A 13,907-nucleotide genomic window follows, 5' to 3' on the forward strand; every position below is an offset into this window, starting at 1 on the left:
GAGAGGTAGTCGAGAGGAGCGACGCTGAGGGGGAGTCAAGATGGCGGCGCCTCAGCAGCCGCCTCAAGCGCAGCCGGCGCAGCTGACGCTCCTGCAGGCGCAGGTGGGGCCTCCCTCGGGCGGCGGCGCGGCGGCGGCGGCGGCAGGCGGGCACCCCGGCTCGGCGCAGGCCGCGGCCGGAGCGGCTTCTCTGACGGTCGGCCAGGCTCCCGGCGGACTCCAGCCTCCCGCGCAGGCGCAGGACTTCGACCCCGTGCAGCGCTTTCGCCTCCTGCTGCCGCAGCTCAAGGAGAGCCTGCAGGTGAAGAGGGGCGGGGCCAGGAGAAAGGGGCGGGGCAAAGTGGGTGGGCGGAGCTTAAGCTCTGTGCGTTTACAGCGGTGCCTCGCAAGACGAAATTAATTCGTTCCGCCAGTTTTTTCTTCTTGCGAGTTTTTCGTCTTGCGAAGCACGGTTTCCCATAGGAATGCATTGAAAATCAATTAATGCGTTCCTATGGAGACCGCTTGCCAGGCTGGGGTGCGGAGAAGGGCTTTTCTCCCCACCGCAAGCCTTCAGGACAGGTCCGGGAACAGAGGGGAAGGCGCGCAGCGCTTCTCCTCTGTTCCCGGGGCTTGCGGTGGGAGGAGGGTTTTTCCTCCCCACCGCCAACATTCAGAACAGCATTCTGAATGTTGGCGGTGGGAAGGAAAACCCTCCTCCCACCGCAAGTCTTCAGGACAGCCATCCGAAGGCTGGCGCGGGGAGAAGGTCTCTCCGCCCCACCGCCAGCTTTCGGAGGAGCCTTCCGAAGGCTGCCGGCGGGAGGAGGTCTCTCCGCCCCACTGCCAGCCTTCGGAGGAGGTCCGAGGACAGTGGGGAAGATGCGCTGCGCTTCCCCGCTGTCCTGGAGATTTCCCTATGGGCTTTCGTCTTGCGAAGGAAGCCCATAGGGAAATTCGTCTTGCGAAGCGCATCGAAAAACGGAAAACCCTTTCGTCTAGCGGCTTTTTCGTCTTGCGGGGCGTTCGTCTTGCGGGGCACCACTGTACTTAGGTGGGTTTCTAGTCCCTAAGAGCGGGAACATATGTTTTTTACTGTATTTATTTTATTTTGTCGGTGTATATACTACATTTTTTTTAGATTTGCCTTGAGAGAGTCTTTAAACCTCTTTTGTTGACCACCAGCATTACACTTTCCATTTTTAAGTTCGGAATAGAGTACCGTATTTTTTGCTCTATAAGACGCACTTTTTCCCTCCTAAAAAGAAAGGGGAAATGTGAGTGCGTCTTATGGAGCGAATGCAGGCTGCGCAGCTATCCCAGAAGCCAGAACAGCAAGAGGGATCGCTGCTTTCACTGCGCAGCAATCCCTCTTGCTGTTCTGGCTTCTGAGATTCAGAATATTTTTTTTCTTGTTTTCCTCCTCCAAAAACTAGGTGCGTCTTGTGGTCTGGTGCGTCTTATAGAGCGAAAAATACGGTAGTTGCTTTGGAAGACGATCATCAGGCATCCGCACAACACGACCAGTCCAACGAATTTGATGTTGAAGAATCATTGCTCCAACACTCGTGATCTTTGCTTCTTCCAGTACAGTGGTACCTCGGGTTAAGTTCGTTACGGAGGTCCGTTCTTAACCTGAAACTGTTCTTAACCTGAAGCACCACTTTAGCTAATGGGGCCTCCTGCTGCCGCCGCGCAATTTCTGTTCTCATCCTGAAGGAAAGTTCTTAACCAGAGGTACTATTTCTGGGTTAGCGGAGTCTGTAACCTGAAGCGTCTGTAACCCGAGGTACCACTGTACACTGGTATTAGTTTGCCTGTCTTCCCAAGTGATGTGTCAAATTTTTCGGAGACACCGTTGGTGGAAGCTTAGGCTAGCCTGAGCGGGGCACTGACTGGCCCTCTCCTGAGTCCATCACACCACACTGGTTCTTCAAATGTGGGGCAGGTAGGGCAGCGTGAAATGCAATGGCCCTTTCGGAAGCTGTTGTGAGCTGATAGCCCAGCGAGGCCCTTCTGTTCTCCCTCCCCAGTTCCAAAGCCAACTACAGTGGTGCCTCACAAGACGAAATTAATTCGTTCCGCAAGTTTTTTTTTTCTTGCGAGTTTTTCATCTTGCGAAGCACGGTTTCCCATAGGAATGCATTGAAAATCAATTAATGCGTTCCTATGGAGACCGCTTGCCAGGCTGGCGGTGCGGAGAAGGGCTTTTCTCCCCACCGCAAGCCTTCAGGACAGGTCCGGGAACAGAGGGGAAGGCGTGCAGCGCTTCTCCTCTGTTCCCGGGGCTTGCGGTGGGAGGAGGGTTTTTCCTCCCCACCGCCAACATTCAGAACAGCATTCTGAATGTTGGCGGTGGGAAGGAAAACCCTCCTACCACCGCAAGTCTTCAGGACAGCCTTCCGAAGGCTGGCGGCGGGAGGAGGTCTCTCCGCCCCACCGCCAGCCTTCGGAGGAGCCTTCCAAAGGCTGGCGGCGGGAGGAGGTCTCTCCGCCCCACCGCCAGCCTTCGGAGGAGGCGTTCGTCTTGCGGGGCACCACTGTACCTACATCTTCTCTTCCAGACCGCTTGACCTAAGCTGCAGAGCAGCTAGCTGCCCACCTTTGAGAAACCGCAGCTCTAACCCCTAGGCATCGCTCCCCTCTTGGGAACTGAGGCAAGCTCCTCCTGCCTCCCCTGCTCTCTCTTCCACAGCCCTCCCTTCCCTTTCTGTTTCGCAAACGTGTGGTTTCGTTTTTGGCTTTGTTTTTCCCGGAAAGCCCTTTGCCGAGTCAGACTTTTTTATTTTTATTTTTATCCCCGCGTTTTGAAACGACTCTTGACTCTTTCCGAAAGAATGAAGCGTCAGTCCTTGGCCCAAATATATGAACTGCTGAAGCGGTAACTTTTTCCCCCTCCCCTCCTTTGGTCTGTGTGGCGCGGGGGCGAAGAGAGCCGGAGGAGCCAAAAAACCAGGAGTCCCGTGGTGGGGAATGGATGCTTCACCGCCCCCAGGGCTCGTGTCCAAGGCTTCTGGTAAATGAATCAGCGTGGCAGGATGAGCCCCCGGGGGTGGGGTGAGGGCACCTATATCCCTGTGTCAATATCCCTAGAACGAGAAACAGAACAGGCTTCGGCTTGGACCCAGAGGCTTCGGCAGGCAGGTTTCCAGGATTGGGTGGTTTTGTGTGTGTTTTGATACCTTTGAGCTTGCCCTCGCGTTTCCTGACCATGCGAGGTCCTGGAAACGAAACCGCAGCTCTCGGAATCGCTGCTTGCTCCCAACCAGCTATTTCTGACTCGCTGTGGCCTTGGGGTAGAATTTAATGTGCCCTGGGGCTCGGTTTCTGTGGAACATAATAGGAAGCTGCGTAATAATAAAAATATTTCCTTTTTTAAAAAAAAACATTTTTATTTGGTTTTACAAATATAAATTTATAACCATACCAAATACACATCCGTATAAAGAGATTACAGTGGCACCTCGGGTTAAGAACTGAATTCATTCTGGAGGTCTGTTCTTAACCTGAAACTGTTCTGAAGCACCACTTTAGCTAATGGGGCCACACGATTTCTGTTCTCATCCTGAAGCAAAGTTCTTAACCTGAGGCACTATTTCTGGGTTAGCAGAGTCTGTAAACTGAAGCGTCTGTAACCTGAAGATTCAGAGTACAATCTCGAGACTTCCCCCATCCCCTCCATGGGTCCTCGTGTCAACATTTTCAACTGCATATTATTTCGTAATCTATATTTTATATCTATATTGTCCATAGTATTTGTTACATTACAAGCGAGATTAAAACCCTGCTCGCGTTTTCATCTGCTTACAGTGGTCTCCTAAATAAATTAGAAACTTTTCTCATTCTTTCTTGGAAGTTTTTGTCTTCTTGGTCCCTGAGCTTTCTGGTCAGTTTTGCCATTTCAGCATAGTCTAACAGTATGGTTTGCCATTCCTCTCTGGGCTAGTAGCATCCATGTTGCTGTTGTCGCATACATATAATAAAAAGATATCCAAAAGGAATAAGCAGATGCCCAAATAAAAGGATTGGGGACAACTGGCTTGGCAGCAGGGCTTGCCAAAGGATTAGCCAGGGGGATGGTCTTAGTAGATCACACACTTAGCATGAACCGACACTGTGATGCAGTAGCGATAAAAAGGAAATGCAATTCTAGGCTGCATCAGCAGAAGTCTAGTGTCCAGATTAATGGGTGTCTTATCGTATTTTAATGTTGTGAACTGCCCTGAGATCTATGGATGAAGGGCAGTATACAGATTAAATAATAATAATAATAAAGTCAACACACTGCTCTATTCTGCTCTTGTCAGACTCTACCCGGGAGTCCAGTGGTGCTGCTGAGAACCTGTGACCCTCCAGATGTTGCGCCCATCCACCCATGCCATTGGCCACGCTGGGTGTTGGGGGTCCAGCCAAAATAGCCACTCTTTGTTCCAATAAACACCCTCTCAGGCTGCTGTCACGGAGCCACTGAGCAGGTGGCTGGACCAACAGCCTTAATTCATTCCCAGTTAACGGTTTGGTTATCTAACCGTCTTCATTCCCAGCGTCACAGAGCTGCTGAGAAGTTGCCAGGCAAACTGCCCTTTCGAGCCCAGACCAGGCGCTTTGTCTCGAAAACGTGCTAGTTTGCTTCATGCTGAAACCAAAACTTTGCATCATTTTAAGAAATCACCAACATATGGCACGATGATATTTGCACACCTGGCCAGGCTCCAGAGGGGTGTGCGTGTGGGTCTTTGGTAGATGTGCCCTCTTCCTGCCACAGCTGTCTATCCCGATTTGTAAGCTGATATACTCTTCTGCCTCTTCCGTTTGCAGAGCTTGATGAAAGTGGCTGCCCAGAACTTCATCCAGAACACCAACATCGACAGCGGACAGTGAGTTTTTGCCCCTACGCCCTTGCCCTGCTTCTTCCTCCCCTCCCCTCCTCACCCTCTCCCCTAAATGCAAATAAAAGATCGGCTTTCCTCTCCTTCCAGGAAAAGCAACGACGGCCCTGTGCAGAGAGTGGACAAGAGCCTCGAGGAATTCTACGCCTTGTGTGACCAGCTGGAGTTGTGCCTGGTGAGTGTCCCAAGAATGTCCCATATTGGCAGCAGGATCAGGCCTTATGAAACGCTCCCTCCTTTTTCTTTTGCACGGCACATCATTAATTGGCGAGATTCACCGCCGTAAGTTCATGCGCTCGGGAGCACGGAAAGAAAAACAAACAGGCACGTACAAAGCAAAGGTCAGCCGGTAAGAAATTAAATCCCAAATTCACAGCTGGGCAGCGTCGTCATTAGGAGCAACCCCAGGGCTGAAAAATAGTGAGCAGGCTTTCCAAGTCCTCCAGATCTCTTTCGTCAGGCAAAGAAGCAGCAGTGTTGGGAGTGGGGCGCGAAAATCCAGCTTTGGTTTTCTGCCCTGAAGTCTGGATTGGTTCCGAGATGGGAGACAGAATCCATCTCTGCTTGGTGCTGCAGGTTGTGACTTGGAATTATTTATTTTGTGCAGTTCTGTATTGATGTAAATTCAGAAGCGCAAATAAACCCCACAATTGAGGTTACAAAACAGAGGAGCCGTACAGAGGTTGTGTTCTTCAAATAAACAGCAGATAAAACGAGGAAAAATAAGAGGAGCAAGAAACGCCATGAAGGCTCAGGAGAGTTTTGCATATCTGCATTGGGCACATAGGAAATAAGATCCCATAAGTGACGTAAGAGTGTTCTGGGATCTCCATACCCTTAGAAACGCACAATGTGCAAGTTGTTTTCTCTGCAGCAGCCAGAGTCTACATATTCTTTTACCGCAACGCAAGGTTTTAAGCCCTGTAGTGCTTTCCATTTCTGGGCCAAAGAGATACTCGTTGCAGCTACGTTAAGAAGTTTATTAGGTTGGAAAGCTGCTGTTTGATTGCCCCGCAAATTTAATTGCATTCCCGGGGGTTGGACTAGATGGCATTTGGAGGTCCTCCTAACGCTAAAACTCTCTGATTCAAAAGGGAAAGCTGTGGGGAGGCTTGAATGGGGAATGTGTTTACAGTGGAAGCTCGGGTTGCGAACATGATCCACGTTCGCAACCCGCAGTGTCGTGTCTGCGCACGCATGGGTTGCGATTCGGCGCTTCTGCGCATGTGCGACTGCCAAAACCTGGAAGTAGCCCATTCTGGTACTTCCGGGTTTCGGCACATCCGTAACCCAAAAAAACGCAACCTGAAGCGTCTGTAACCCGAGGTATGACTGTATATATTTCTTCCAAAACATCGGGGGCGGGGCGGGGAGGCATTCCCACCATAAGTGGGGAAATGTCTCCCTGCTCCTGCAGCCACACCAATATTCCTGTGGGGTATTTGATGCCATCTGAGATAGCTGTCCAGCTGCAATGCTCTTCCCCATTTTTCGAAAAGTTACAAGCCCTGCTGTCCCCCAGACCCTTTCTCACGGTCTAAATGAAGCCCCCGGGTCCCTGCTTAGACAGAGAGACTGTTCTGCTGCTATTATCCTTGAGTACTAAATGGGTCCTCCATATACAGAGGCAGTCTACCCCTGGGTAGCAGGTGCCAGGGACTAGCATCAAGGGGAAAGCTTTATTGCTTGGGTCACAGTTTCGGGGAGAAAGGATGCTGGAATACCCAGCCCAACCCGGCGAGGCCAAGTTCCTAACTCTCTCTCCTTCCGATCCGCCTCCCCTTCCTCAGCGCCTGGCCTACGAGTGCCTCTCCCAGAGCTTTGACAGCGCCAAGCACTCCCCGACCCTCGTGCCGACGGCCACCAAGCCGGACGCGGTCCAGGCGGAGAGCCTGCCCTACACCCAGTACCTCAGCATGATCAAGTCCCAGATCTCTTGCGCCAAAGACATCCACAACGCCCTCCTGGAGTGCTCCAACAAGATCACGGGAAAGGCCCCCTCCCAGGGCGTCCTATAGGGCCGCCTGCAAACTCTTCCTGCTGGACGTTTTGGTTTGGACTGCTGGGCCAGAGTCAGTTCCCGGCATGACCAGAAGGAGGCAGTCCTGTCAACACAGACAGACAAGGAGCAGGGAGCCTCGTTGTCTTACCTCTTCTGCTCCATTCCTTCCTTTGCAAAGTCCTCCCAGTCTGCCCAGGTCTTCACGTGAGTCCTCCGTGCTGTTCTGGTTCCCGACAGGACTTGTCTCCATCTGGGTCCGCGTTGGTTTCACATCTTCCACAACTTCTAACCAAAACGCCAGGAGCTCAAGTCAGATGCGCAAAAACCTTTTCGCTTACAAACAGTTCTCTAGTCAGAGAAAGATGCTGTGGAAGTACGACAAATTAAAATTCTCCTGATCTGCGGGGCCTCGCAATCTGCGGGTCTTTTTCTGGAGCTGGCCAGTCAATATTTTTGCTCTTTTTCCTTCCTTTCGAGAGAGAGATACTTGAGGACCACCCATAAGGAGCAAATCTGCAATCCTATCCCTCCCCCCACAGTTCTGCAGGTTCCTTAGGCAAACCTTTCCGCCTGCCATTGCTGTGTCCTCTCCACAAAGAAACCTCCCTCCCAGAAAGGATCTGTGAGTCCCTTTTGATTTCCTCCTTTAAATCTCACACCTTGACTTTTTTCTGGAAGATGGGCCTGTGCGAATGTGTCTGTAAGTTTGTAGATTGATCAAATGCATAATTCTGCAAAAGAGGCTTCCTGGAACCCTGTGCAGAACTCCCACCTGTGGATTTTCCTTTCCTAACCAGTACAAAAGGGGAAATCTGACCCAGTATTCTTATGTCAAACTGGGCAGGCTGTCTCTACCCTGCTGTCCATAAATTGGGCGCCCCTGACAGGAGTAAGTTACTTCTCGCAGGAGAAGAGACCCTGCAAGCAAGTCTCTTCACACACCTCACACCACGAATCCAGGACGGACTGCAATCTTGTCTGGTTTTCATCGCTGTGTTCTCTCTGCTCGCCATTTTATTTTTTTTCTGCCCTGGGGGAGCGTGTCCTTTTCCATTTCTTGTTGGTTTTTCTCCCTGTTTTCGTGCAAGAAGGAGAATTTGCCACTGCAGTGAAGACCTGGCCTGTCCCCTGTTGTGGAAGACTTTCTCAGTTTCTGTCTTTAGTTTTCTAGTGTGTGTCCTTTTATGATTAAGATAAAAAAAAAAAGGCATTGGAGTTGGGTCCAGACTTCAGTCCTCCACAGGTTTACTTGGGCGTAAGTCCTGCTGGGTTCAGTGGGACTTCCTTCTGAGTTCAATCTTCTGCGCTAGCTGGCAGAAAAGGAGTAAGCTTGCCTGAACCAGCTTAAATTCCATTGATTTTGGTGGGCCTACGCTGAGTAAGACTAGGTCTGGATCCTACCCATTAACCTTTTCAAAGAGCTTCGTTCTCTTCCACGCTGCCAGTCTTGGTGACCAAGGCAATGCAGTTCTGTTACTTTGTACAGCAGCAAAGGATTCCTTTGTGATTAATTTCCCCAATCCATTTTGCTCCTAATAATAATAATAAAAGTGTTCATTTTGCTTCTCTTAATTCCCAGCTCGCTTGCTTTCTTTTTTTTTTTTTTTTTTATAATATATTTATTAAAGTTTTCAAATAAAGCATATATTAGATAAACACTTATCATTGTCCATTTAACATCTCTCAATTGTTACATGGGACTCCCCCACACCTCCCGCATACACTTACATCATTATTAAATTAATTTCAAACAAATTATCATTTAACTCATCTTAATTAATAATCTTAATTTGGTTTGACATATAATTCAGCCTTAAATCTAATTTAATGGTAGACAATTGTCTGCACTGGCATCCAATTCAGCACTCAGCCAAATTACAATATTTTTGTAAATAAATCTTAAATTTCCTCCAGTCTTCTTCCATCCTTTCTTCTCCCTGGTCTCGAATTCTGCCGGTCATCTCGGCTAATTGCATATAGTCCATCAGTTGCATCTGCCATTCTTCCACGGTGGGTAGCTCCTGAGTTTTCCAATTCTTGGCAATTAATATTCTTGCTGCTGTTGTTGCGTACAAAAAGAATGTTCTGTCCTCTTTTAACACACTCTGGCCGACAATACCTAGGAGAAAGGCCTCTGATTTCTTAGTAAAGGTGTATTTAAACACCTTTTTTAATTCATTATATATCTTCTCCCAAAAGGCCTTCACTCTAGGGCAGGTCCACCAGAGGTGAAAAAATGTTCCTTCATTTTCCTTACATTTCCAACATTTGCTATCAGACGAATGGTATATTTTAGCCAGTTTAACAGGGGTCATGTACCATCTATACATCATTTTCATCACATTTTCCTTCAACGCATTACATGCAGTGAAGTTCAGCCCAGAGGTCCACAACCTTTCCCAATCTTCAAACATAATATTATACCCAATATCCTGCGCCCATTTTATCATTGTTGATTTTACCATTTCGTCATGTGTGTTCCATTTCAGCAGCAAGTTATACATTCTTGAGAGTACCTTAGTCTTAGGTTCTAACAGTTCAGTTTCTAACTTTGACTTTTCCACTTGGAATCCTAGCTTTTTGTCATTTTTAAACACTTCTTTAATCTGAGCATAGTGTAACCAGTCTCGCACTTTGTCTCTCATCTTTTCTAAACTCTGCAATTTCCAGTTGTCACCATCCTTTTCTATTATCTCCCAATATTTTGGCCAGTTGGCCTCCATATTGGCTCTTTTCCGAGCCTTAGCCTCCAGGGGTGACAGCCACCTCGGAGTTTTATTCTCCAGTAAGTCTTTATATTTTGTCCAGACATTAAAAACTGATTTTCTGACAATATGGTTCTTGAAGGCCTTATTTATCTTAGCTTTATCATACCATAAATATGCATGCCATCCAAACGCATTATTAAAACCTTCCAAATCCAAGACATCCGTATCTTCAAGAAGTAACCAATCTTTTAACCAGCAGAAAGCTGCAGCTTCATAATACAACTTTAAATCTGGCAGGGCAAAGCCCCCTCTTTCTTTCGCATCTGTTAATATTTTAAATTTGATTCTGGGCTTTTTGCCCTGCCAGACAAATTTAGAAATATCTTTCTGCCACTTCCGGAAGCACTCTGTCTTGTCTACAATCTGCAGTGTCTGAAACAAAAATAACATTTTTGGCAATACATTCATCTTGATGGCAGCTATTCGGCCTAACAAAGAAAGTTTTAGTCTTGACCAACTATCCAAGTCTCTCTTAATCTCTGACCAACATTTTTCATAATTATCTTTAAATAAACTCAGATTTTTTGCTGTTATGTTTACCCCTAGGTATTTAACTTTTTTAACCACATTTAGTTCTGTCTCTTTCTGAAGCTGTTCCAACTCAATATCTGTCACGTTTTTCCCCAAAACTTTAGTTTTTTGCTTATTTAACTTAAATCCTGCCACTCGACCAAAGTTTTGAATCAGTTGTAGTACTCTTTTCAAACTAGACTCCGGCTCCTGTAATGTCAGAACTAGGTCATCTGCAAAAGCTTTAAGTTTATATTGTTTCGCTCCGACCTGAATCCCTTCCACCAACCGGTCCCCCCTAATCATATTCAGGAGCACTTCCAGAACCGAAATAAACAATAATGGGGAAATCGGGCAGCCTTGTCGTGTACCTTTTTCAATTTTAAACTCTTCTGTAACCACATTGTTAACTATCAGTTTAGCCTTTTGTTCTGAATATATTGCCTCAATCCCGTTCTCAAACCCCCGTCCCACTCCCATTTCTTTTAAATTCCCCTTCATAAATTTCCAAGAAATGTTGTCAAAGGCTTTCTCCGCGTCTATAAAAATTAAAACTGCTTTAGTGTTTATGTTTGTTTGTAAAAGTTCCAATATGTCTATGATGTTCCTTGTGTTAGTAAACATATGTCTGCCCGGGAGAAAGCCTGCCTGGTCTTTATGGATTATCTCACTTAAAACTTTCTTAAATCTTCGTGCCAAAACATCTGCAAATATTTTGTAATCCACATTTAAAAGGGAGATGGGACGGTAATTCTTGAGTTGTGTCTTTTCAGTTTCTGACTTTGGGATCAATGTGATAAATGCTTCTTTCCACGATTCAGGCGCCTTCTTCCCCTCCATTATTTCATTACTGACCTCCAACAAAGGTTGTATCAAATAATCCTTCAATGTCTTATAGTAGTTAGAGGTCAGTCCATCTGGCCCTGGTGATTTGCCCTGTTTCAGACTCAGGATGGCCTGTTCAATCTCTTGTCGTGTTATTTTGCCATTTAAAATTGTTCTATTTTCTTCTGACAGCTTTGCTAATCCATTTCTCTCCAAAAATTGTGTAATCTCTATTTCATCTTGTGGCCCTTGAGTATATAACTTTTTAAAATACCTCTGGAAGCACTTTCTAATCTCTCCCGGGTTCTGAATGTTCCTTCCTTCAACCTCTAAGTTTGTTACTGTATTTAATCTTTGTCTCCTTTTCAACTGCCAAGCTAGCAGTTTCCCACATTTATTTGCCGATTCAAAAGTTTTTTGTTTCATTGTTTTAATCTTCCATTCTATTTCCTGATTTATCAGCTTGGAATATTGCGCCTGGTAAAGTTTAATTTCTCTCAGAATCGGTTGGGACTTCGGGTTAGATCTTAACTTCTTCTCCAACTCTTTGATACTTTCCAGAATTTTATCTTTCTTTTCATTTTGCAGTCTTTTCTTTAAGGAATTCTGTTGAATCAAGAACCCTCTCATCACAGCTTTACTTGCATCCCAGATAGTTCTTTTTTCCACCGTAGTGTTCAAATTAATCTCAAAATAGTCCTTTAAGGTTTTTTGGGCCTTCTTTACAATTCTTTGATCTCTAAACAGGCCATCATTCATCTTCCATCTAAAGGAGCCGATTGGGATCAATGTCATATCCATTCTCAAGGCGTTATGGTCGGAGCATGTTTTGGGGCAGATTTCCACCTTCCTCACCTTAGGTGCCAGACTTCTAGTTATCCATATTTGGTCGATTCGTGTCCAAGTCAGTTGAGCTTCAGAAAAGAATGTTCCTTCTCTTCCCAGGGGGTTTCTAACTCTCCAGATGTCAACCCAGTCCATATTGTCAGTCATTTCAAAAAAGGTCTTAGGTAGTCTTCCCTCTTTAGTAATGTTCTGGTTCTGTGACTTATCCATATTTGTTGATACGACCCCGTTCATGTCCCCCATCATAATGACGTTGTTGTAATCCAGATAATCCAGCATGATCTCGTGCAACTTCTTATAAAAATCCGATTTTCCTTCATTTGGAGCATAAATTCCTAATATCAAAATTTTTTCTCCTTGATACTGTACTTCTATTGCGAGGATTCTTCCACTTTCATCTTTAAAGAGAAATTTTGGTGAAAGGCTCTCTTTTGCATAGATCACTACACCTCTCTTTTTAACTGTATCCGATGATATAAATTCTTGACCAAGCCTTTTATTTATTAACACCTTTCTATGGAGCCTAATCACATGTGTTTCTTGTAAGCATATAATGTCCAATTGTTCCTTTTTTAAAATATGAAAAATTTTAGACCTTTTTTCGGGACTGTTACAGCCATTTATGTTCCAACTCAAAAGCTGCAGAGACATCCTGGATAGATCTGGTTATTCTTTCTGGGGTGGTACCTTGTTCTCCGGTCCTTGAGGATCCGAGGGGGCGGGCTCCCCTGGAAGTTCTGGCGCTGGCAATCCAAGTCCTTTGTGGAGGTCTTCTCCGTGTGCTCCCAAAAACTTGTCTCTATCTTCCACTGTTTTGATTTTGATCTTTCTCCCTCTGTAGGTAAAGGATAATCCTTGTGGAAACTCCCACCTGAAGATAATTGCGTTGCTTCTCAACAGTCTTGCCAATTCCGTGTAGTTAGATCTAAGGTCCAGCAACTGCTTAGGAATGTCCTTGTAGATTTCAATTCTCTTGCCCAAAATGTCTAGTGACTTTTCGTAGTGCAGGCCCAAAATCTTGTCCCTTTCCTCCTTTGATCTCAGTGTTATCAAACAATCTCTGGGCTTCTCTGTCCTTCTGACTCTGCCAAGCCTGAAAGCAGCTACAATTTTAAAGTCTTTTTCCTCTAACTTCCAAAACTTGGCAAATTCCTTAGTTAGAAATTCAATAAAATTATCTTCTTCCACCTCTGGTATTGACCGTATCCTCAAGTTGGTCTCCCTGTTTCGCAGTTCTGTCATCAAAAAGTAGATCTGATGTTCTCCAACTTGTTTGCTGAGTGGTCTTACTTCTTTCTCAAGTTCTTCCAATCTTTGACTAGTATCTTCAGCCAGTTTACGATTTTCACCTACAGCCTCCTTTAATTCTCCAATAGACTGGGCATTCTGTGCAACTTGTCCAGTCAGCTTATTCAAGCTTTCTGTGTTCTGTTCAATTTTAGCTGTATGCAAATCAGCCTTCTTGTCCAGAGCCTCCAGTTTCTCCAAAATTTTCTCCAAGACAGAGCTACTTGTCCCTGAAGCCATATCTCCCAGGTGCAGCTCCTCTGTCTCACCCTCCCCTGCCTGTATTAGGGAGGCCGCCTCTATGTCTGAAGGCAAAGTGGAAGGCAAGGCCGGCACAGAAGATCTACGCTGTGAGGCTGCAGATAAAGTTAGAGTTGTTTGTTTAGTCCTTCCTCTTCTCCTTGCGCCACTCATTCCAAAATTATCTGTAATCCAAGGTCAATCCAAGTTGTTCCCATGAGAAAGCAGAGTCCCAGATGCAATAGTCAAACAGAGGCCGGGAAAGGGAAAGTAAAACAAAGTCACTGCTGTAAGTCCAAAATCCTCTAGAGGGAGCTTAATACGTCTTCAGGGAAAAGATCAAATCCAAGTTAAACTTATAAATTTAAATCCATGTCTATCGCTTCCACAATGTATTATTTTTAGCAGAGTAAAACTTAAAGCAAAACAGTGTTTCTTACAGTGCCTTGACTGCAACAGTTTCAAAGTATCCAGTTCCAACTCAGAATGTTTCAAAACCTGAATTCAATGTATCCAAAGTTGCAAACTGGTGCTCATCCAGGCAGCTCCAGCACCAGAGAT

General features: G+C 46.1%; 1 protein-coding gene across 1 annotated transcript; it reads left to right on the forward strand.

Moving 5' to 3' along the window:
* Positions 1–40: 40 nt before the first annotated feature.
* On the forward strand, positions 41–8,440 carry MED29 (mediator complex subunit 29; the record flags this gene model as incomplete). Its single annotated transcript, XM_083628086.1, has 4 exons — positions 41–301; positions 4,798–4,856; positions 4,959–5,043; positions 6,659–8,440. The coding sequence occupies 4 exons, from the start codon at positions 41–43 to the stop codon at positions 6,884–6,886; spliced, it is 633 nt and encodes a 210-aa protein (XP_083484212.1). The 3' UTR covers positions 6,887–8,440.
* Positions 8,441–13,907: the final 5,467 nt, after the last annotated feature.

This window comes from Podarcis filfolensis (assembly GCF_964270895.1).
Source record: "Podarcis filfolensis genome assembly, chromosome: 8".
Taxonomy (NCBI): domain Eukaryota; kingdom Metazoa; phylum Chordata; class Lepidosauria; order Squamata; family Lacertidae; genus Podarcis; species Podarcis filfolensis.